The sequence below is a fragment of the Vitis vinifera genome, chromosome 1 (genome assembly GCF_030704535.1).
Source record: "Vitis vinifera cultivar Pinot Noir 40024 chromosome 1, ASM3070453v1".
NCBI classification, from domain to species: domain Eukaryota; kingdom Viridiplantae; phylum Streptophyta; class Magnoliopsida; order Vitales; family Vitaceae; genus Vitis; species Vitis vinifera.
In genome coordinates this window covers 4,572,082-4,597,183 of record NC_081805.1, presented here as the reverse complement: position 1 = coordinate 4,597,183, position 25,102 = coordinate 4,572,082, and the positions used below count along the sequence as shown (strand labels likewise).

At 35.0% G+C, this 25,102-nt stretch overlaps 1 protein-coding gene across 4 annotated transcripts; it reads right to left on the bottom strand.

Annotated features, from left to right (window-relative positions):
* Positions 1-493: 493 nt before the first annotated feature.
* LOC100261233 (uncharacterized) lies at positions 494-24,194 on the bottom strand. 4 transcript variants are annotated; one of them, XM_019219289.2, is made up of 26 exons: positions 23,845-24,194; positions 23,227-23,339; positions 22,943-23,069; positions 16,846-16,944; positions 16,660-16,728; positions 16,402-16,536; positions 16,263-16,331; positions 15,133-15,188; positions 14,844-15,003; positions 13,249-13,413; positions 12,069-12,153; positions 11,718-11,951; positions 11,504-11,628; positions 11,326-11,368; positions 10,367-10,524; positions 9,314-9,424; positions 8,609-8,677; positions 8,346-8,489; positions 7,727-7,801; positions 7,459-7,635; positions 7,256-7,341; positions 5,304-5,358; positions 2,727-2,849; positions 2,510-2,623; positions 1,239-1,352; positions 494-1,025 (listed from the first exon to the last, which is right to left on the bottom strand). In XM_019219289.2, exons 1-26 carry the CDS (start codon positions 23,959-23,961, stop codon positions 960-962), a joined length of 2,889 nt encoding a protein of 962 aa, XP_019074834.1. In that variant the 5' UTR covers positions 23,962-24,194; the 3' UTR covers positions 494-959. The 4 variants fall into 4 exon arrangements, 3 of the variants coding, with proteins under 3 accessions (XP_019074834.1, XP_010656773.1, XP_019074838.1); XM_010658471.3 differs by having other exon boundaries at positions 11,504-11,598; XM_019219293.2 differs by lacking the exon at positions 23,845-24,194 and having other exon boundaries at positions 22,943-23,061; positions 23,227-23,340.
* Between the last annotated feature and the right edge of the window lie 908 nt (positions 24,195-25,102).

Below are 25,102 nucleotides of genomic sequence, written 5' to 3'. Positions count from 1 at the left end.
TCAAGCAATTAAGTTAGGAGAACACAATGAGAATTTTGGTATGGAATTACCAATACACAATGATGCTTACAATCTTCTTCTTGCTAGGCATCCGGAATGTATGGAAAACAACTTTGTAACGAACAGCATGCATTCGGCTTCACCATGGGTGAAAAAACTTTGGTGTTAATGAAAACAAAAGAAACCCTAGAATTTCATACATGGATGTAAGGTAAAATCTGCCTGCCTGCAATAAACCACTTGACAAAGGCACCCTTCTCTGCTAGAGTCTCTTCTGACCCCTCATTTTCATTTCCATTTCAGTACGAGTGTGAATGAAAAAACGCTATAACCCACAATTTCTTATATTTTATTCTATCCTGCCAAAATGCACTCAGCGTCAAAGTAAGACCTAAAACCTAGCTAACAGAAACAAGTTAATGCCAGCATTTCCTTTGGTTCCAGCAATTTTCCTGTGCTTCACAAAGAGATCAACTTGAATATGAATTCCACATTTAAATTAATTATTAAGTTATTTTATTAAATATACTTAAGCAGCTTACCAAACCCCACCTCCAGTATACTCACACTTAATCAACCCAGATACAATTATGGAAATCAATAAGTTATCGTGGATGGCAAATTCAAACATGGTCATACAAAGCTTTTGGTTGCCCTAAACGGACTTTGATGGTGGTTAGACTATCATCCAATCATCCAATCAATTCCAATAACTAGGTTCCTTGAGACCATGTCCTCCCTCTAGGTCAGCACAAGAAATGCTGGGAGCTCACATTTCTACTCTTTAGGCTATGAAATGTAACTATCACTACCAATTGTGGTTTAAATCATCAAAAAAGCCCAGGGTGACATGTAACAGTGGCTAGCAAGTCTTTGTTAGGATCAGCATTTCAGTAGTTACTTTGCACAATTTTGAAGGAGGATAACGGGCTCTCCGGATGCTCTCCGGATTAAAATCATTATTGGCGTTTCCTTTGGTAGAGTGAATAACCAACAAGGGCAGACATCACAAAAGTCCATATCACCTGTCAAGAAATGACCGCATAAATGGACTATGACATATTTGAAGTCGAAAGAAAAAAAATTACAACATGATGGTTTGAAGAAGATGGAACAATATAAGAGAAACTCCAAGGGAGTACTAAGGAAAAGTAACAGTTTAATGGTTTAAAGACCATTAGAGCAGTTCAAGAGAAACTTTGATAATTAAGGATTAAGGAAAAGGGTATTGGAATTACTGTATTGATTGTATTCCACCGTTCCAGCCTTCTTATCCTTAACTGCATCTCATCTATAATGCCTTCAATTGTGACTTCCCTACTTGGTGAGGATTCTGAAGCTGAACAGCTGCCCTGCTTTTGCACCTCAGTATTACAACAGAACAATAGAAATGCCAAAACAATGAAATAGAATTCATGCTTGGATAAGTGAGTTCTCACAAATGAAAAGAAATATGAGATCTTCCTCACTTTTGAAGTTTCATGGTTTTCAAAGAGCTCCTGATTTGTGGCTTTCTTATCACAACTCAGTGGGGGTGGATTGGGACAAAGGCATCTCATAGTTACAGTAATATCATTCTTAAGTGATGACCAGTAGAATTGCGAATGGGATGTCAGCGAAAACAAGGTCTTGCTACTCTATCTGGAGGCTTGAGTTCAAGTGACATAGTATTGCAGCTATTGCCACTTAACAACTTTTGGTTTATATCAGCAATAAAGTTGGAAAGACTCCTGCAGAGAAATCCTGAGATTTGTATTAAAATGTTCTGCTCCAGCCAAAACCTTGTACAAACAGATCAACATCTTGATTCTATCTTAAAACTTTTGAGTAAGAAAAGGGCGCTATTTTTGGGTAAGTGGGGATTCAGGGGAAGTTACTAAGGCCTACTTTGCATGATGTTCAGATGATAGTATCAAACATTTATGGCCATGCTAGCTCTACGACTGACTGCATCAATAGAGCAATTTCCATATCAGAATTCGCTGAGTTATCACAGCCAGATTCACTTCAGAGGCCCCAATAAGTGGTTAAAAGAGCATTAATAGTAGCCCTTGACCTAGAAACAGAGTTTGAAATTGTATTTGAAATCCTTTGGGATTCAAATTTTTATAACATGAGAATGACGTCTAATGAACAAAAATAGACTGTTAGGAGTTGCAAATGCACAGGACAAAAAAAGGTCATAGAACTATAACCAAATCACTGTTTCCATGCAGAAACCAGGACCTCTGCCACTACTTTACAGCTACTGATGGTCAAAGGAAAGTGAAGAGTATCTTGGTTTTCTCTTAATTGGTTCATTTGTTCATATTAAATATTACATGTTTATTTTTTGGTTTACAGGAATTTCTAATCATCGTTTCATTGCAACTGCCTAGCACAGTACAACATTGTGGGATCCCAATGAACTATTCAGTTAAGTAGATTCTTTTTATTTCAGTTTGAACTTTATCAGATAACCAATTTTCATGAAATATATGCTTATAAGCCCCATATAATGAAAAAATACCTGAGATTGAATAAATTCCACAAGTTCCTGCAACCTTGCAGCTTGGTGTGAGTGAATGCCGCTGGAACTTCTTTCAGATGCTGGCAAGCTTTCCAGAATTATTTGAAGATAACTCTAAGAATGCAATAAAATAGTCAGCTCTATTGACTTAATGATCATATAGTGGCAACAAAGCAAGCAAACAACCACCAAAAATATCATGCAAGCATAAAACAACCTTTGTCGTATATGACCCATCCAGCTTGAGTGTTGACCCAGCAGCTGCAACGGCTTCTTTGTTAACCCCTTTGATTTGTAGGTAAGGGCTGACATCTTGTAGATTATCAACCTCAATAAGAATCTAAAAGAAAAAAATCCAATAAATTTGATTTCATTTCAAAAAATAGAAGCATATTGATTTAGGACTTTAAACACCTATAACAAATTCAAACATGATAAACAAAGTTGCATGGGCTACATAGATTACCAACCAAAATGATAAAAAATTTCAGAAGGGAAACCAGAAGACAACCACAGGGAATTGATCATCATGGGAAAATACATCAAGCATTGTTAAAAAGTCCAGGAATTACAGTTGAAACTTAATTTTCATTAATGTTGTGGAGCACATGCATTTTTTTTCTCTCCTTCTCTATTATTTTCTTCATTTTTCTCCTCTTCTTGTCAAACAACTAGATCAAATACTGCATATTCTAGAAAATCTATCATTAAAGTTTGAATTACAGAGATATTTAAAAACAATGTTCCATTCTCATAAAGAGTTTATCAGTAGTTCAATGTCAAAGTAGGATATTTAGTCAAAGAGAGCAATTAAAGGTTGTCAAGAACCCAATTTAGGAATATGTGGAAACATAAGAAATAGGCACAGATGACATCGCAGATGAGACAAGAGAGAGTTGAACTGAGACAAGATTTTAGCCATCAAGAATTGGATAGCCATAGTTAATGTTTGGTTCTTCATTGGAATAAGGATAGGATCAGAAAACATTAGATAGGTTGAGACAGGATATCCCCAATCCTATGGATATTTATATTTCATCTATTTGAGTGGAATTTTTAAATTCCATCTAGACACCAATATTTCATCCAAACCTCAGGTTCCTCCATGATACTTCTATCTTCTGGGGGAGAAACCACGGGCCTAGGAGCACAAAAATCTCCACTAAAAGGAACTATAAGAGAACAAAAAATATTACCAAACCCCAAGAACTGATTTTCCAACCTTGGATGCAACTGGATGTTGCACTTTGCTCTACTCCAACACCCTGTTCACCTTTGGTGAGATCTTCAGAACTCCACCAAACCCTACACCTTACTACCCCTCCTTGAAACTCCACCAAGGACTTCACTCTTCTCCATGAAATGGAAACAAACAGATGATGATGATAAGACAAAGTGTTTGATTAGTTGGTTTTTCAAAATCTCAATGAATCTACAATGGAAACCCTTGATTTTTAGAACCAAAAATCCAATAAGAGCAAAAGTTGTCCCATAACTGATGGGCCTCTCTTGTGAAAGTTGTAGCTTTCCTTCCATTTCATGGACTTTGAAATATAAGGAAACCGAGTTAATGTCAAATTAGGAAACTTTTACCCAAGAAAAGTTTCCAAATAATTTCCCAAAACCTATTATAAACATGGATTCCCTCAAAAACCCTTCTTAATTTGTAAAAGCAATTCTAGAAGCCAATTTGTTATTAAAATCTTAAGAATTTTGACTTTAGGAAAACTTTGCAAAATTCACCCAAAAAATGCCCAATTGGTCAGAAATGTGAATCAATAAGCCATTGCTTCTTATTAAACCTGCTAGATGCAAACATATTGCCAATCAATCCACATGATATGCCTGATGCAACATGAACTAGGGAAAACCCAAGTTCGAAAAACTATGTGAGTCTAGAAAAGTCATTTTCACAACTTCAAACCATTTTTCCATGACCTTTTTAAACAAAAATCACCAACTTATACCCATCACAACATTTGAGATAGAATAGCCAATCCAATTCAGATGATGCTTCACTCTCCATAATTGAAAATCCATTATCTGGAGTGAGGTACTTGAGTAACTCAACCATTATTGGAGCTGAATTTCCATATACAACAATTTTGGACAAAACCCTAACAATTTGAAAGGTACTAGGGAGTAGGGACAATAGGAACAAAACTATATGCATTTGAATGCTTATAGGTATTTCAGAAACAACTCCTCTGTCAGTTCCTTGCAGTTGGGAAACTGCCATTGCAGGTAGATGTGAACACATTGCATATATGGGCAATGTGCCTCCTTTTTACTTAAAAAGGTCCACACCTTACCTAGGCAAAAGTTAAGCAAATTTCATATCAAATAAGATAGCAAAAAAATAATTAGGTGAGGAAGTTTGTCGGAAAAGAAGGTAAGGACATTGGGTTTTCCTGACGATCCACAGCCTTTGAATCATGTAGCTTCGTTTACCAATAGTGCTAGCAAAGCTTAATTTTTTATTAAGAAAACAAAAACCTTATGTAGCATCAGAATCTCATATACAAGCAAAAATAAACAAACACAAACCAAACCACCCAAACACCCCATGCCACCCTTCCCAAGACACACCAACATTTTCATGAATGCAGAAAAAACAGGAGTACAGATATAAACTCCTGAAAATGGCTTAAGTTCCTAGAAATAATGCACAAAGTGTAATTTAACAAAGTTTTGGATAAAAAATGCATGCTCATTCTTTGTTCAATAGGTGAGCTTGATTAAAAAAATGTAGATCCTCTCAACCAAAAAATATGCATGAAAAAAATAATATAACCTTTCCATCTTGATAGATGAATGCTGATGCTTCAATATAAGCGACAGCTTGATACCTATCACCACAAAAAGGATAAAACATAGCACTTAAACAGAAAGCAAAGAAATCTATCAGGTGTGAGGCATGGAAAAGAAGAAATATAGTATAATATAACATAATATTTTATATATATAACACAAGGCTATCACAAAATTGATATCATGGTATGCTACATTTACTGCAAGCTCAGTTCGACAGAATGAAAAATATTCAAGTATATATAAAAATAAACAAGCATCAGTTCTTCCAATTTCTGCGCTCTATAGAAACTTCATCTCTTAACTAGCCATGGAACAAAGTGAAGATCATTAGTGAAAACAATTATCATTGAAGTCATGATTGAAAAGTAACTTGACCAAACAAGAGTTTTTTGTATTAGGTGAGAAAACCAATAGAATGCAAAACTGGAGTAGCTAAATCCGTCACAAGTAACAAGGCACTGAATCACTGTGCTTTTGTCAGAGAGGATGAGCAATTAACTCTCTTCTATTGCTTGCTTTTATCATGAAATAATATTGTCAATTCCAGTGATCTCTCTGCAGCTTTACATATATCCTTTATTCTACTTTTGACCCATGGCAAATTGGTGAGCACAACATGGATTTGTATTGTATTCATGATTGAAAAGTAACTTGACCAAACAAGAGTTTTTTGCATTGGCTGAGAAAATCAATAGAATGCAAAACTGGAGGAGCTAAATCCATCACAAGTAACAGGGCACTGAATCACTGTGCTTTTGTTATGAAGGATGAACAATTAATTCTCTTCTATTGCATACTTTTGTCTCACCTCAACAAAGCCTTAAACAATCTGTACAGCTTTATTTATCTCCTTTATTCTTCCAATGAAATGTTTTCCCATCATTCATCTTGCTTTTCTTGATTCTTCGAAGTCCATTAAACAATTTCATTGACCATGATACAACATCATTTCCCATATTCTCTCTCTCAGAGCAACCCACCTCAACAAAGCCTTAAACAATCTGTACAGCTTTATTTATCTCCTTTATTCTTCTATGCAGGCAATGAAATGTTTTCCCATCATTCATCTTGCTTTTCTTGATTCTTCGAAGTCCATTAAACAATTTCATTGACCATGATACAACATCATTTCCCACACACTTCCAATTCTGAATAGAATCCCCTCCGGTCATAGAGTTTTCAAAGCTTCACCTTCTTAAAGCATCTGTAACCCTGAAAACCCTTATTTTAAACACACTCCCTAGACCTAAGCTCCTAAAACCACTCTTCCTCTTCCTGCACGAAAGCTCTGCAATATCCACTTGATGCAGTAAAACAAATTAAAGATTCCATTTTCCATTTGTCTTAGTGTAGCAAGTGTTATTAGACCATTCTACCATCAATGATACCTGCATTACTATTAAAATCACCTCCTATAATAAAGATTCCACCCCATTCTCTTATTGTAGCAAGTTCTGTTAGACCATTCAACTATCAATACTACCTACATTACTATTAAAATCACCTCATACAATGAAGACTCCATCTCCCCTTTCTCTTACTGTAGCAAGTTTTGTTAGACCATTCCACAATTAATGCTACCTGGATTACTATTAAAACCACCTTATACAATACTTAACACCTAGCTCATTACTTTCCTAACTTTTCAACAATGACTCTAACAAAGTTTGTAGCTTTATAAAGAATCTAAGAACACTGTAATCAAGTTCAAGTTCTTTTCTTTGGCCCTAGAAATGAGGAAAACCCAATTTGTTTAAGTTCGTATCAATATCACTATGTTTAACCTCCAAAATTAGTAGCACAAAACAAGAAACTCATCAATCCAGTTAATGAACTTAATGAAATATGCCGTAAAATTGCTATTGTCTTCATAACCAGGAAAGGAAACAAAATTGCATGTTAGTGCTACAGAATTCCAAATATGTTGCTTACCCAAGATTAAGGAGGCCAGAGACTGTACTAATGCTAATATCAAAATCCACTTTGGGTTGAATGATGAAGTTCCCTTCTCTAATTGGCTAATAAAAACAAGTTACAAGTACATAAGAACCATGAATTCACCATGATTTGAAAGAAGAAAGTCTTCAGTATTACAACAAGAAAAAAATATATCATAAATACATTGAACTACAAACCTCCCGTATCAGTAATGCAAATCTGCCCTCGCAAATTCTGACTCGTATGCAATCACTCTCAGTCAGAAACCCATTAGCAGATGTTCCAGGAAGCTTCAAATATATATCAATGAAATTTTGAACAGAACTACAGAACTTTGCAGGGTCAAGAATTTTTAAAATATCTTGATAAGCCACCTGTAATTGGTTAGAAAAAGTGTTAAGAATATCACAGGGGGAGGGAACCACCTTGAATGGGCCAGGGATAGTAGCATTATAATGAACTCACTTGCTTGTTACTCTTTAAAACAAATAATGAACTCTCAGGGGAAAGAACAGGATCAAAGTCATTTCGAATTTTGAGCTGCAATAATTTAAGAAAACATTAGCACTAAAATTACAAGTCAAAATCAAATAGTTTGGATGAAGAACGATAGAATATCAGTCTTACTAAAAGGACAAAAAAAAAAAAAAAGAACGAAGAAAATGTGTTCTATCTGCAGGGATAAAATAACTTTCAAGTTTCTTATATTTGATCCAACATCCAATAATTTGTGGTCAAAATCTTATAAAGTCAAAAAATCAGATCTTCAAAATTTAGGCTTTATTTGGATCTCACAAGAAATGAGAGAAAGAATATGCTAAAATCTGCCTGAGAAAGGCATCCATCTTTAACCAATATTCAGGGTCTCTCATCTTTCTCTTGTTCTTTCCAATATAAAAAAGGAGCCTCAATAAAATACTGTATGGAAGGTTGACATTTTAAAATGACTCAAAATGAAAAAAAAATGCTGAAATGCTCTGAACTGATCAATATTTAAAAGAACCCTAGCAACTTTTGGAATATCCTTACACATAGAACATGAAAAACAAGGCTAAAATTGTTGGATGACTCCATTTCTACTAACATGTGCATGAACAAGATGTGGTTCAATGTGCTGCTGAAACATTGGAAAAACCGTCATCATGATTTCATTTTGGGACATAAAGCTTCTTGCCCTGCTTTTATCCCTTTGAACACGAGAAATTAGATGTGAATGAACACCTCCAACCTGGTTGCAAAGAAGAAGTAAGTTAGTTTTCTCATCATCAATTAAGACTGACTAATGAAAACATGAACACACTGATAAAAAGGAAAGTAAACCCAGATGGAATGAGAAGTCATACGTACAACAGCAATCCACAAGTCAAGTGATTTTCGGATCTCAGGATGCAAAGCATAAACCCCTTCAAAAATCACCTGGCCAATTGAAAAAAAATAAAATTTTCACAGATCAAAATTTTCGACTGAAGTTAGTTAATTAGCACAATTCATAAAAAAACTATAAGCCAAGGAGTTCTCTCTTAGAGATATCAGATGCTCAAGAGACCATTCAATCCATGAACATGTTGTATCCAATCCATTATCCTCCAGCTTAACTGCATCACCTAGAAAAAGCATCCCAGCTCTTGGAAAATAACTAACCTGACTATTATCAGGCACATTTTGTACACCTACAAAAATAGAAAGCTGACCATATTTCTTAAGTTGCTATTTCTTGGCCTTCTTTGAATCTTCAGAGTGCATTTTCCTACTCCAAATTATTCCCTTAGGCCTTTATTCACACCCACACAGGAAAATTTAGAACATTCTTAAGACTCGGTTCTCAATATGAAGCTGTGATTAGGATAGCCATGGTAATGGAGCAAGGCATCTCACAAAATTTCAAGAAAGTAATTGCTCAAAGGAGGCATTAGCCGAAAAAATTTTCCCTTTACTTATTGATTTTTGCCTCTTTATAACACATGTTAATTTGCAGTGAATCAGTGATTCAAGGTAAACTAAATCCAAGAGAAGGAGGCCCTGAGAGTGATTTTAATAAATGTAATAGCATACCACTCCACAATCTTCAGAAACTTCAAGTTCCTTGAAGCCACTCCGAGCACCAGTCTCCAAGTCAAATATAGGAACTTTTGTTCTTCGGCAGTTTTTTACATCATCAATATTCTGCAAAACAAGTTATAGAACTATGATATTAATATGATTAAAATAGTTGTTCTACAAACTAAACATAAACAAAATGACAAAAAATGATAGATGCATTCTCTTTTATATGCAATTATAACTGCCATTAAATTTGAAATTATATTACTCTTCATGGACAATTTAATCAGTTAAAATTACAGCAATAAATAGTTAATAAGTTAAGATGTGGTTTGCCAAAGGTTTAGAATTTTGACATGCACTATAGGGAAAAAAAATTCCGACAAGAGTTAGAATAGTCCAGTTGCTCAAATGTTTTTAGGGAAATCCAGAAATTATATGTATAGCAATACTTCAACAGGGTGACATAAGGATTCTTTCTTGCTCTGCTGCCTCCAAGTTTCCAACTTCTATGATGGGCAGCCTGCGGCCCTATAGGTTCTCCCATTAAGTATCTTTGATAAATGACCAAGGCATGGGAATTTTACTTCCAATAACTTAGAATAACTCCATTAATACTGCCTGTTATAAAACTTGTTTCCCATTCAGTATCATCATTTGAAAGTTTGGGGGGTCAATGGCACTGCACAACAAGGTCCCAGCCCCATAGTGCCAGCATGACAAGTGGATCAGGAAAGGATAAGTGAAAAATTGAAATCAGGAACAAACTGATAGAGTTTCCTTGGGAGTGAAAAGTTGGATTGGAGCAAAAATGTAAAAATCAATAATATTCTTGTTATAACTTTTGTTCATCAACCTACCTTAAATCATAAAAAGGTTGGTTGACTGTTGTGCATCCACTAGACCATAAAAACCTGCTATTTCATCTGCTTCTAAGAATATTTTGGCTTACCATTTCTAAGTCAAGTTCATTTATCTGATTAGCCATCTCATTTAGCCCAAATTTATGACAATAAAGAAAATAGTATCAAAACAAAATGGTCAATTATATACAAGATGTGTTACCTTTGAAAGCAAAGACAGATCAAGAGAACTAAAATCATCGCACTTAAAGTCCTTTACATGTTCAGATTTATAATAGCTTTCAAGGGAAACTACTTCACAGCCAACAATATTTGCCATTTTATGAGCCAAACTAGTTTTTCCAGATCCACTTGGACCTCCTGCAATAACAATTACAAAACGTAAGAGACCATTTCAGAGCTCAAACAATTGGAACAACTACATTAGCACATGTACCAAGATGACAAATGTCATTGTAAACCATTGAAGACATCGGTTCTAAATCTTTTTAGGGCCCTCTTTTTTTATTATTATTTTTCCCTTTTATTCTTGAATAATAATATTAAATATATTATGGCCCTCATTCAACAAAAAAGGACAGGATAATTGAGAGTCCCCTAGAAATAAGGACATAAATGAGAATCGGATATTAAGTTTTTCCTAGCTTCATCTGTGTCTATGTAGCATGGTTGAGTTGGTAACTTCAATAAAGCATGGCCTCATGTTTAAAAAAATTGGGTATTTTAAGCATAAATGTGTTATACAAAATTGTCAATCATGCATCCTAGGATAGCAGCCAACCCTGCAACACTGGATTGTAAACAAGCTAGCTACAACTCTTAGTTGGGACCATGAATTGCTGGGTGGGATCCTACTCTACCTGAAAATTGAAACTTACGTTAAGAGGTTGTGTGTTTGAATAGATATGAGAACTCACCAATTTATTTAGACTAGTTTCATGTGCATATGTTAAAAGTAATACTGCTTTATGAAATTTTAACACGTCAATTTCTATTTAGTATAGGCCCAACTAAACATATGTTATCACAAACTTGAATAGTTGATTAATCCTGACAATCCAAGTACTTCAGAAAAATGCAAGTATTGGTAAGAATATCCTGAAACATGCAGAGTGGGAAGGAGGGGAAAGACAGAGAAAGAGCTATTAAACTCCATATTACCGATTCCAACTATGACCGGAAGACCTTTATTCTCCAACAGAGCCTGAAAAGAAGAAAAAATAGTGCATGAAATGTGGATCTGACAAAACATATTAATGAACTCTCTTGGATTTGAATGTCACAGAAAGGGAAACTCTGACAATTTCCTGACAATTTCCTATCAATTTAATCTTCTTACCTGTATTGCTTGAACGGAGAGAAGCAATCCTCTATCCAAGTCATAAGAATCAGGCATTGGAGCAAGACGCAGGGTATCCCTGAAAGATGAAGGATCTGTGGTTGCTTCATGAGAGAAGTCTAAACCTATGAAGTGATCACACAAGAAGGAGACAGCTACCTAGCAAAACTACTGAACACAGAAAAAATATATCCTCTCAGTAGAGTACCCATACCTGTGACAGAACTATCAGCATGCAGAGGATCTGGTGATATGAAATGCCATGTTGCCAGCACAGGTTCCATTTTGGATTTGGTTGGGGACCTCGTCCATGGCTGAGATAGATCTTCAAGCCGAGTAACAAGGTTTGGTGTGATACGAATCGGCTTTGGTGCAACAACCACCTTTTCTTGATTACTGGTAGGAGATATACTGGACAAGAGTGGTGGTGTATTAAGACGTGGTACACCTGTAACAAGCTTAACGAATTGGAAAGAGCAATGACTAAAATCTGAAAGAAAATAAACCAAAAGGGACATGTATAGGTGGGGAGAAATGAAAATGAAAAATAAGCCTTGATCTCAACCCTTTCTCTCAAGAATCAACTCTAGATACGATTTAGTGATCCATGGTCCATTGACACCCATCCTCAACACCTCTGCACCAACTGTCTGCAAAAATGAAAAACAACCATGGTAAAAAGAAAGTACTAATCCACATTCCTTCCTGGTTCAAGGGATGAAACAAGACACTAGACTGCCAAGAACAAGAAACAGCATACAAGAATCCAAATTTTGAAAAAAGATGGTGAAGAGAAGCATATAAAACTAATATTTTAGCAAACATTCAATTCATACAAATCCATGAAACATATATAAATACAAAATATATCATGTAGAAAGATACAACCAAATCAAATAAGCTGAAAATAATAGAATATACATCTGGCTTTCGAGTCTTCCCAAAAATTCAACCAGAATCCTAATCAGAAATACTAGACAACAAAGAAACCAATAACTATGAAAACTCAGTGTTGACATTAAGTTCCATCTCTAAAAAAGAATCAAGTTGTGGCAATAAATATGAACTTTTGAGCCTTTTTCCGCATCTAACAAGGAGTCCAAGGTCCTCACAAGAAGATGAAGAAGAAGGTAGTATTAGATTCATAGCTAAGCCAAGAGTCATTTGAACTTTCACACATTCAAAAGGCTATGCTAGTTTATGAGGAGCACAGCAACATTTCACTTTTTAAATAAGAAAACCACAGAATATGCCATCTATTTTTGGGAGAGTAGAACAGCTTTAGAAAATTGTTAAGGACAAAAAATAAAAATAAAAATCAGAAAAGGTCTTCCTTGTTAAAGGTGGGGAAGTATATGGTGAAATAAAAATTTTGAGATAAATCTATCTTGAGACATGGTTAAAAGTATGAATTTAAAAATTAGGATGCATCTCATGGATACATGGTGCTATCACTGCTATGTATCAAAGTGAGTTTTTGGTCATCTCTTGTTTTGGTTGTGTTAAAAATTAGCATTCATTTCTGTTCCCTTTCCAATAAACTATAGAACTTAAACAAAAGTAACTTTAAGAAGGGAAAAAACAAGTCTCTCATACATTATCATGAACAAATAATAATAAACTCATGAGAATAAACTGATCTTGTAGGGCCTCATCTGATGCTTGATTAGTAACAACCATATGTCAAAAATATTAGACAAAGCTATCCTGACTAAAATTCTTTAGCAAGATCAATAAGTCCTTACTTTCCTATCTGTGCCCCTGAGCACCATGAATGTTTCACCAAGACTATCAATAGTTTCAAATGACATGGAAAGATGTCCATTACTGACTGATGTAGATGCCCGTTTATAACTCACTACAACAGTGTAGCCCAAAGCTAGCAACCCGCCCAGTGTCATCCGCCCAACCTGTTCCAATATTGAAGAGATGAAACAGATAAGTAAAATCAACTGAAGTAAAACAAATTTTATTTTAAAAAAATACAAAACATTTGACATGGCTCATTTCACAGAATTTCCTGCAGCATGAGGAATACTTAAATATACGGAGATGGAGGAACAGATGCAAAAAAACATGATACCTTGAAACTTCAACACAAGGTCAGCACTATATTTTTTTTGATAGGTCACTATATAGGAAATATTTTATTCAATGAAGCAAGAAATTACTGTTCGATCAATATTTCAATCAACTAAATTACATAAATTACTTCCAACCAGATTGGTTCATCACAACAACACAAATAAGTATTTCAACTTTTCAAGAAAGTTTGTCCCTCAAGGATGGCTGAGTGAAATTACCCAATTGCCCTGCCTTCTTCCTCCTACCACATTTACACCAAAGCTCTAATCTTAATCTTATTTTCTTCCCGTTCCACTTTATTATCTTGTTCCCCTTCCCCGCTTCATCTTCTTTCCCCTCCGCTTCTCATTTCCATCTTCAATTAATAAATAAATAAAAAAAGATACCAAGGGCAGCTGTTATAGCAACAGTGCCATGCCTGCTGCTCCTCTTTTTTTCCCCTTAATTGCAAATAGAGACAAGAAGAGAAGATGAAAAGGTGAGGAAGAAGAAAAAGAAGATGCGATCGGGGTTAGGCTTTTCGGTTGTGTTGGGTGGAAGAATTAGATTGGGGCTATGAGGTAGTTTCAAATGCCAGTTTTTGTTTCTTTTGCTTTCTTCAACCCCCCCCCCCCACCACCTTTTTTTTAATCTAGGGGTATGCAGACAAAAGGGTAGGGTCCAAATGGGATCCCCTGCATGGGAATCAATTGACCAAGGGAATGGAAGGCTTCAAGTTGTTATTCACTACCTGATAAACACACAATTCATCAGGAGAAAAAAAGAAAGGAATCACTCATTGGTCACTTCAAAGCAAGAAATATCTAGGGACAAACTTGATTGAAAACCAGTCTCTCAATCAGTCTTGTGTATCTATTGTAGGGGTAGGAGCAGGGTGGGATGTTATATGGTATCTATTGTTTTATGTTATAACAGGATGCTGTGTATGAAGGCGAAATATAACATCATGACATGTATAGAAATTCCTAAAACTGTTGCTTTCCCTCTTCACTCTTCTTCTAAGTTATTTCTCATGTTATTTTATTTTTTTGTCTAGCCTTCAACAGCGTTACTCAAAAACCAACTTAATATCAGAGCATTCAACTGCCGAGGCCAGTAGAAGGGTTTTACTTCTAGATGAAAGTTTCCAGCAAGTTGATGACATTAGCAGCCATAGTCTAAAGTAGGTATTGAGACCTAATATCTATTAAAAACTTTGAGAATTGGCTTACATTTGATTTGAACAATCCTCAAAATACCAGGAAAAAGTCTTTACCTCAAACTCAGCTTTTGGCCTAATGATGTAATTTTTGTCAACGATCCTCTGGTCACCCAGTGATAAATAATATCTGATACCAGATTGCCGCACTTTAATCCAATCATTTATCCGTGCTTCTTCATTTGCTGATGGAGGCCTAAGGTACATCTCTATAAAACTGAAAGCAAAATGAAGGTTCTAATACATTAGTTGCAACCAAAGTTAATAGAAACCAAAAGAAAAAGGAATGTAGATTTATTCAATATTACTGTCAGAGATAGGAATGAATAGTTATCAACACACTTACTTATCTGTTTGTGCTTCATTTCCGTGAAAAGAGTAAGCAGAATGTCCATTTGGCGTCTGTTTCAATTGCTTAACATTTTAGTTCAGGAGGATAGTATAGCAGGTATCAGTAGAAGTCAAGAGAAATGAAAAATTTAACATCCGTCGTTTCATTGAGAAAAGCAGTAGTGGATGGGGAAAGCAAGTGCAATGAGAACCATATTCCTAGCATATCATCATCAAGGGAAAAAGGCAGATTTGCATCAAGCAGATCTTGAAGCTATATGAGTTGTTCAGGCTCCATCATGAGATATATTTTACAGTAAAAGATCAGGAAATTAAATGAAACAAGACTATGAACTAGCAAAGCTATGAATCAGGGCACTACATGCAAAGTAGCGTACATTGGTTGTACACCACAAATTACAAAGAACCTTCCAATGCCTTCGAAATATGAAAAAGATCAATTCAGCCCTCTTATGATAATAAGTTACAAAAAAACTCATAAAAAAACTCACCTTTTACCAACTTAAGCACACTTTGGGTTCATTATATGAGAAAAAGGATGACTATGCTAGTGTGTGTGAGAAAATATCAAAGAAGCTAAAGCTTAAATAAGCAAATGATTAAAAAATTTGAGTAGAAGCAAGATTTACAAACTAATTTAGAAGGACAATTAAATTGAAACTATACATTTATATTGTTAACTTGATAGACATTGTTGACCCACTAATTTACAATTTAAGCTTTTAGGCAAATTGGCATTGAACATCCAATCAAAGCCCACTTTCCCGGAGGTTTGAGGCAGGAACATTTATTCCCTAGTTCTTTTTCTCTCTATTTCTCTAGGTTTGTTAATTCACTGTTTCCCATTCTATGTGCAGGTTAGCACAGCACAGGGTGGACATGAAGGGGGATTTAGCCTAATATACATTATTAAGCCAACACTTAACAGCATAAGATTTTGAGCAAATTGGTGGTTTAACATATATCAAGGATAGGACTTTGTGAAGTTTCTATCGAAAATGTCTGAAAGTAATAAAATAAATAGTTGCTAGCCATAAACACAGGAAAGAAAAGTGTAGATGCATTTCTTGAATATGTGAATTGGCCATAATAATCATTAAGAATAACTAGAGAATATTTACCAACCTCACTTTTGCATTTCAGCTTGTAGATTGCTTCTCTAAATGATGAGACAAAGCTGTTATTTATTCTAATCTGCAGAAAATTTTAGAAAGATTAAGAATCAGCAACAAGGTTTACAAGGTGAGGGCATTTAAACACTAACCTGAGCATGATGAAGGTCTGGCTCAATATGCTTTCTGAATAATGGGAAAATGCTGTCAATAAGGTAGTCCAAAGAACAAGAATCTCCAATATCATATCGAACTTTGGAAAGAAGGCTAAAATGAACACCACCAACCTGTCTCACCAAACAATTTTCACTTAACATTATATTGATATTTTCTTAACAACCAATGATTTAAGTTAACAAAGGGTCATAAAAAAACAGAATGTGACCCCAAGGAACCAAGGAAAATATTACCACTGCAACCCGAATATCAAGCAAAGATCGCAATCTTGAATGTAGAGCGTAAGTACCATCAACTATTACCTATAAATAAAGTGCAAAGTCATGAACCATATATAATTTCCTATGAACAAACTGGAACATAATGAACCAGACAGAAATTGTGTTTAATCATAGAAACAGTTATATACACATACTTACCACACCAGATGAAGCACTCTTTATGGCTCTTGAATCAACACGTCTCTTTTCTTGGAAATCAAACACTGGGATCAATGTATCTTTACCTCTTATCAAATCCTATTTCAACATAAAACCCTATTTCAGAATGTGCAAACACAAGAACAACTTTACAAAAGTTAAGATTCAGGATTCAACATCATAATTTTCTAAGGCCACCGTTGAGCAGTGAAATATTGGAAATGTGACCATCTTTATTTTGAGCTCATGTCAAGTTTCAAAGTTAACTTGCAAAAGAGCGAGATAATTCCAATTGGTGAAGTGGAAGAATTGGACACTTTGACTTCTTTGTTTGGGTGCAAGGTCGGAAGCCTCTCTTCCATACATCTCGGGCTGCCATTGGGAGCATTTCACAAGACTTGTATAGTGCGTGATTTAGTCGAGGAGAGGCTTAAAAGGAGATTTACCCCCTTGGAAGAAACAATACTTATCGATGGGAGGAAGATCGACCCTCATAAAGAGTACCCTCTAAAGCCTTCCCATATGTTTCATGTCCCTTATTATGATGCCTAGGAAAGTGTGGAGAATGTTAGAAAAATATCAAAAAGGTTTCTTGTGGGGGAGTCACTCTAAGGGGAGAAAGATGCACCTTGTGAACTAGAGCACAGTGTGAAAAATATAAGAGGAATGAAGGATTGGGAGTTAGAAAGTTGGATGTCCTTAATAAAGCGTTGTTAGGCGAATGGTTGTGGAGAAATGCCCTTAAGTGTAACAAGAGATGAAGTAAGGTAATCCAACACAAATATCTTATTAAAAAAATTCCAAGGCAAATATGGAAAGGTGGAGGGAGGTTGTTGTTCTCTAGATGTGAGAGAAGCTTTTGGTATGGGTTTATGGAAACCGAGGATGGGAGGAATTAAGTCTTAGGACCCCTATTCTAGTCAAGAATGGCCTCAAAACCAAATTTTAGTTGGATAGATGGGTAGGTGAGTGTCCTCTAAAAGAGGAGTTCCCTCAACTGTTCAGAATTGCCTCTAATGGAAATGCAACAATAACTGACTAATGTATGGCAAGGAAGGAAAAAGGCTCCTCATCCCTCTTGTTCAAAGGACATTTCCAAGACTAAGAATTGGGAGTTGTGATGCAATTTGTAGAGCTGACCCACAAGATGAGAGTGTTAGAATTGGTCAAGAATAGTTGACTTTGGAGGAAGGAGAAGAAGAGGACTTTCCAAGTGAAACCTTTCTATAACTCTTTTTCTTTTCGATATTAGATAAGATGGGTTTTGGTGAGAAGTGGATCAGATGGATTAAATGGAACATATCTACAGCAAGATTCTCTATCCTCATGAATGGCACTCCATCTGATTTTTTTAAAAGCATTAAGAGGCTTGAGGCAGGAGGACCTGCTCTTGCCCTATATATTTATGCTTGCTATGGAGACTCTTAGCCACCTTGTCAAGATGGCTAAGGAGGGGGGTTTCTTGTCGGGGTTTAGGGTGAAAGACAAAAGTGGTGCAAGGGTGGAAGTATCTCTCCTGTTTTTTTTTTTTTTTTGATAGACAAAGAGGAACATTAGATTAAAACACACCAAAAAACAGGGGGCGCTCCCTATGTACACAAGCTGTATACAAAGAAGGCCCAAAACATGACAACAAAAGAAAGATAAAGCCTAAGAAGGAATAGTTAAACAACAACCCGATCACCCAACAAATTCCGAAAAGAGAGATAGTCCAAGTCCAAGTCCAAAAATTGTTGAGACCACTCAAGCAGGGACCGAAGAAAGAGTTTCCTCAAACTCGTATCTGACATCTCTTCCTCTTGGAAGATTCTTCGATTTCGCTCTCCCCAAATACACCAAAACAGACAAATATGCGCCATTTTCCAAACTACACTCCTCTTCCCCAGGCCTTTCATTTTCCATTCAAGAAGCAGATTTCTCACTGATTCCGAGAGCACCCACACCACCCCAAACGAAGAAAACAACAAATTCCAAAGATCCCTCGTCTTACCACAATGAATTAGGATGTGGTTCGCCATTTCCTCATTTTCTTTGCACAGATTGCATCTATTAACCATATACCAACCCCTCCTCATTAGCATATCTACAATATCTCTCCTGTTGTTTGTTGTTGATCCTATTTTTTTCTGTAAGGCTTCTTTGAACCAAATGACTTATATGAGTCGATTGTTTATGTGGTTTGAGGCTATATCTAGGTTGTAAATTAATCTAGATTAGAGCAAATTAATTCCAATGGAAATGGTGGAGAACTTAGAAGAGTGGGCTTTAGAGATTGGTTATAAGGCGGGTGGTCTTCTGTCTACTTACTTAGGTCTTCCTCTTAGTACCCCTTTTAAATCTATGGTGGCTTCAAATGGAGTGAAAGACAGGTTCCACAAAAGACTAGATATAAGAAAAAGACGATATATCTCTAAAGGAGAAAGGCTCACTCTAATTCAAAACCCTTTATTTAGTTCTTCTATCTATTTTGTGTCTTTATTTTGCATGCCAAGGGCAATCAAATTGAGGTTGGAGTGGATTCAAAGGGATTTCCCTTTGGAAGGCAGGGGCTCTTGAAAGAAAATCACATTTACTAAGGTGAGCAATTGTTTGTTCAGATAAAAGGAAGGAGGCCTTGGGTATTAGGTGTCTCTCAACACTTAACAAAACACTACTTTGCAAATGAAGTTGACGTTATGCTGATGAAAAAAGGGGGGGCTCTATGGAAGCAGGTTATAAGTGGAAAGTATAGGGAAGAAAATGGGGGTGGCCATCTCTTGAAGTGAGAGATGGGTACAAGGCTAGGTTATGGAAATCCATAAGGAAGTATTGAGATGTTTTAAGTAGTAAAGTTTCTTTCTTAGTGGGTAATGAGCAGAGGGTAAGGATTTTCGAAGGATAAGTAGTGTAGAGATGAACCTTTGTATGTTATTTTCCCTTCTTTTTTTGCCCTTGATGATTCGAGGGAGAAGTGGGTGACGAATGTATGGAATCAGTCAAATGAAATGGGGGATTGTTAGACTCCTCACTTCTCTAGGCTTTTTAACAATTGGTAGGTGGAAAATGTGGAGCAACTCCTTTTGAGACTACAAGGGAAGAGAGTGTATAAGGAAGAAGAAGATAGGTTAATTTGGATAGAGTCAAAGAGTGGTAAGCTTTTCGTCAAAGCCCTCTACACTAAATTAGAGCCAAGAAGTTCAATATCTTTTGGAATTCATGGGTGCTGCCCGAAGATGGGTTTCCTTGCTCATGAGGCTCTATGGGCAAAAGGTATTAATTTTAGATCAACTTCAAAAGAGAAGGTGGCCTTTGGTAAATATATATATATATTTGTCATAACAAGGAAGAATTCATTCATCACATCCCTATTCACTGTGTCGAGACAAGATTTTTATGGTAGTTGTTGTTTTTATTTGTGTGCCATGGGTACTTTCCTTATCAATTAGAGGAACCCTCTTAGGATTGCATATCCCTTTTGTGGGCAAAAAATGAAAAAAGACAAGGTGGGCAGCTCCGATATGCATTTTTTTTTGGACAATTTGAAGGGAAATGAACAGAAGATTGTTCAAAAACGAGGATCAATCTAGCCAAGGCTGAAATACACTTTTCTTTGTAATCTTTGGTCATGGACTAAGATGTTTATAAATGATGGCATAGTTGTAAAAAACTTATGATACAATAATACAATACATTTTTTTATGAAAATCGATACATATCACAATCCATATCTAATTTTAAAAAGTATTTTACGATAGATAGTACAATACGTGATATTACGATACAACAATACATACATCTTCAACTATTTTTTATAATTTTTAAGAAAAATCAAATTAATTTTTTTGTTTAAAAAATTGTTATATTAATTGTTTAAAATGTACTAAAAGATTAAAAATTGATCATAAAAAAGAGAAATAGGTAAAATAATTTTATATGAAAAACTATACTCTTGTTGTCAAATGTTATATTAGAAGTCAAGTAAGTATATTTTTACAATAAATATTGGAAAGTTTTCATTTGAATGATTTGAATGTTGACAATAAAAATAATGGTGATTAGTGAACAAAAATTTCTACTTAATATATTAGCTTGTTTTATTTCTATTTTGGTGGAAAAGGAATAATGATGAACTTGAAAGGCTAAAACTTTAAAGATGACACATAAAATGTTATATACATATATATATCAATGAACAACACAATAAGTGCATATGCCTAGTTAGAATTTGGAACTAAAAATCATAGATAAAAATTGAAGAAGTTTATTTTTGTGAATTATGTGATGAATCTATCTATTAAAGTCATATTTTATTAATTTGAACTTGTCAAAACTCTAACATTTAATGTTTTCATATGATATAATATAGTTTAACTCTTTCGATCCTATTATCTTTCATAAAATTTGTTAGATATACACGCACATATACATACCTTTTCTATTTATCTTTCACTATATAAAAAAATTTACAATACACGATACGATACACAATACAAAAAAAATAGAAAAAACGATAAACGATAAACGATATGTTTTACGAGTTAACAACTATGGATGATGGTCCTTTGTCTTTAATGACTTTGTTGATTGGTTAGGTTCTTATTGTGAGTGTAGTTTTTTGTAGCCCTTCTATTCTTTTGGTTGCGCATTGGGTGACCATTCTATTACTTCCTACGTACTTTGGGGCACTCTTTTTTATGCTTTCTTTAATATAATACTCTCTTCTTTTATCTATTAAAAAGAAGAGCCATGTTCCTTGCCAAAGAAATTTGGGCCACTTGTGACCCTTCCAGAATATTTTTTTTCTTAGGAGGTTGCATGGAGAAGAATCTTAACCATTGATGTTCTTATGAGGAGAGAATGGTCGACGATCAATAGATGTAGTCTTTGTAAATTCAATGAGGAATCAACAAACCAATTCTTATCCATTGTGACGGAATTGGAAAGATGCGGGACATGTTGTTAGCAATCTTTAGGCTACCATGAGTATTTTTAGATTCTATAAAAGAGCTCCTTTTGGGTTGAAAAGTCAAAGGCTTGAAAAAAAGGCAGAGGGGGGTGTGGAGTATGGCTCCTCTTTGTTTGTTTTATGTGTGTGTAGTGGAAAAGAAATAGAAGGATATTCTATAGGGAAGAGCTCAACAACCCTAAAATGAAATAAACCCTTGTTAGGTTTTTTATGAAGTGGTCTAGAATTGGGAAGGGAATGTGCTTCTCTTATTGATTTTATTGATGATTTGAATTGTAGATCTTGCTTTCAATGTCACTTCTTTTATCTAGGTGGCTCCTCTTGTTTACATAAGGTGCATCCCCTTTTTTTTATTGGTGCTTTCTAATATTGTTTGCCTATCAAAAATAAAAATAAAAAATAAAAAAAATAAAAAATAAAAATAAAAAGGAGGGGAGAGGAGTCTCTACTTCAGCAAAACTGAAGGAGACCCCTTCTTGGCAAAGAAAATTGTTCTATCCCAAGGAGTGGACATCCACATGGCAGTGCTTCTTGACAATAGCACCTTAGTATGGGAAACAACCTCTAAGATAATTGTACATAGATGTCCATAGGCATGAGATGAGTGAAATCACATGAATGGCTAATCATAAAATCTACTTGTCAGCAAATCATCAGCCATGTGTTGCTGCTTTATAGATGCTTTGATGTGAATCTTAAATGTCATATTGGAACCTACGGTGTGGGTGGATAGATCCACTTGGTAAACTGGAAATTGGGGATCAAGTATCAACATAATTTGACTAGGTTTGACACATGATCAAGGCAGGTATTACCACAACAAGTGAAATGGAAATTGGAGATCAAGTATAGGTTTGACACATGATCAAGGTAGGTATTACTATAATAACTCTACCCAAAAGTAAGTGAGAAAACATAAACATGAAAAACATAAATGTGAATCTAAGAGTTATTCTTCAAAGAAGCCTCATAGAATAACATGGTACTGGCAGCACCTCATAAAAATAGTAGGAAAGCTTCTAGGTTCATTCAAGTCTTCAAAACTGTTTTGGGCAATATCTTTAAGGTTTGAGCCCAGTCGTGTAACATGTTTTAAATCCTCTAAGATAAAAACTATGTTATGTGATTAAAAGAAGAGCAGTAAATGCAAACCTCAAGATTTGAAACCAGTGCATCAAAATCTATGGAATTCAAATCATTTCCATCATCCACTCCATCACGATAGTTCTCCATGGATACAACAGTACAGCCAATGACAGATGCTACCTTCTCTGCTAAGCTTCAACAGTTGAAGTTGCACAATTAGTCAGAACGATTCAAGAATAAGGCAAGCACCGATGAAGTAGAGATTATTGCCACTAATTTCCTTCCCCTTTTCCACCGTACGGTTGCAAAATAAGGGGACAAAAAATAAACTTCACAAAGCATATTTGTACCTTGATTTACCAGAACCACTGGGGCCGCCAATGCCAACCGTCACGAGACCATCTTTCTTCTCCCGAAGTTCTTGAATGGATTTTACCAATAAATAATACCCATGATCAAAAGACTGCACAGTGCCAAACCACCAGGAATTAGCCTTCTCAAACGAAAACACAGAATGATTAAAATTTCAATGTTAAGACAATAAAACTCTGTTTGATTGTGGGAAACAGAGGAAAACAATCATAAAGATCGAAACTTTATGTTGCCCGTTCCATTTCCCAATAAACCCAATTCTTTCCATCCGATTTCTCGGCAACCAAACAGGATATTACATATCATCCACTTTTCACAATGATCGATTTCTACACCCTAGACAAAATTCAAAATGCCAACAACAATCTCAGGCAGACACCCAATTCACCACCAAAATAAAATAATAAAACAAACCCTCATAGATAATTTCCGTGTCCATTTTATTGCAGGGAAATCGTGGCTACCAGGAAAAAAGATAAAATTTTAAAATTTATAACTGGTTGGCTGTTACAAAATTATTATTTTTGCTTTCTGGGCAACCAAGTGGAACGTGAATTGGAGAAGAAAAAAAAAACCTAGGTAATGGGTGATCGTACCACATGGAGAGGGAGGGATTGGAGAATGGAAGAGGATGACGAAGAAGTGGATGGCTGCTGTTGGTAGTAGTCTCGACCTCCTTCTTGGAAGGCTCTCTGCACCACTTCATCATCCATATCTGTGCCTCACCCTCACCCTGATTCTTCCTCTTCACCTTTTTCTTGGTTTTCCTCCCAATATATTAAAGATGAAAACAGAATCAAAAATGCGTTTGCTTTGGTTGCTTGTTGGCTTCACACTTTTAATTTATACTTTCCTCCTCGCCAAACGCTCTTATCTTTTTCCCCTTTTTTTTATTTATTATTTTTTTCCTTTTGAGGACAGAATTTGCACTCCCCATGTTCTCGCTACCATTCCCATGTTCTTTTCCTTTGGTTTTTTGTTTCGTCCTTTTACAACATGTTTTTTTAAAAAGAGGGGAAAATAAATAAATTAAGCCATGTTGGATAATTATTTTAAAAAATAGTTTTTATAAATAGTTTTTAAAAGTAAAAATCTGTTTTGAATCCTGAAATATTTTAAAATAATTTTTATACTCAATACCTTATTTTTAATAATTCTACATAATTATATGATTATTTTTTAAAATATATCTTACAAAATAAATAAAAATAATAATAAAATATTATTTGAAAACACTTTGTCTTGTATTATTGAAAATAGAAAATAAAAAACAGTTAATAATTATTAAAGATGTTTTTTTATACTTAAAAATAAAAAAATATTATCAAAAACAGTTATGAAATATGTCCTAAAAAATCTTATCAACATAAATTGAATTAATTGAAATTAAACCATCAATTACATTTTGAAATATTTGGAACCGAAATGAAAGTAAAATGATTGCATTACTTGCACAAACTTTTCAATATTAAATGAGTGTTCATAAATTTCATTCAAAATCTCAATAAAAATGAAATTCCTTGTTCATATTGATTATGTCTCATATATTATGATGATGCACAGATATGTTTAATAAAATTTTCAATTTTTTAATAATTTGAGATGTAGAGCATGATGATTTCTTGTCATCGTCTGATGAATTTCGGTCTGAATTTTGATGACATGTATACAAATATAATTAGTTGACAGAGTAGCCATAAAATAGTAGAAATTGAATCCTGTGCCACCTAAAAATAAGATTCATAAATAAGATAAGGTAGAGAGGCTTACGTTAAGAAAAGTTAGGTGAGAAAGTGTTGGTCCATGCCATTTTACCTTAGAGGTGTTGACTACTGAAGCAATCTTAATTCTGAA

Bases quoted from the DNA above. Each gene is read 5' to 3' on its own strand.
- LOC100261233 (XM_019219289.2), bottom strand. From the start codon at position 23,961: ATGGATGATGAAGTGGTGCAGAGAGCCTTCCAAGAAGGAGGTCGAGAC. The intron at 8,678-9,313 runs GTATGCTATTAC...TCAATTGGCCAG, and splicing joins TTTCTGAAGATTGTGGAGTG to GTGATTTTTGAAGGGGTTTA. The intron at 1,353-2,509 runs GTATTTTTTCAT...GTGCAAAAGCAG, and splicing joins TGGAATTTATTCAATCTCAG to GGCAGCTGTTCAGCTTCAGA.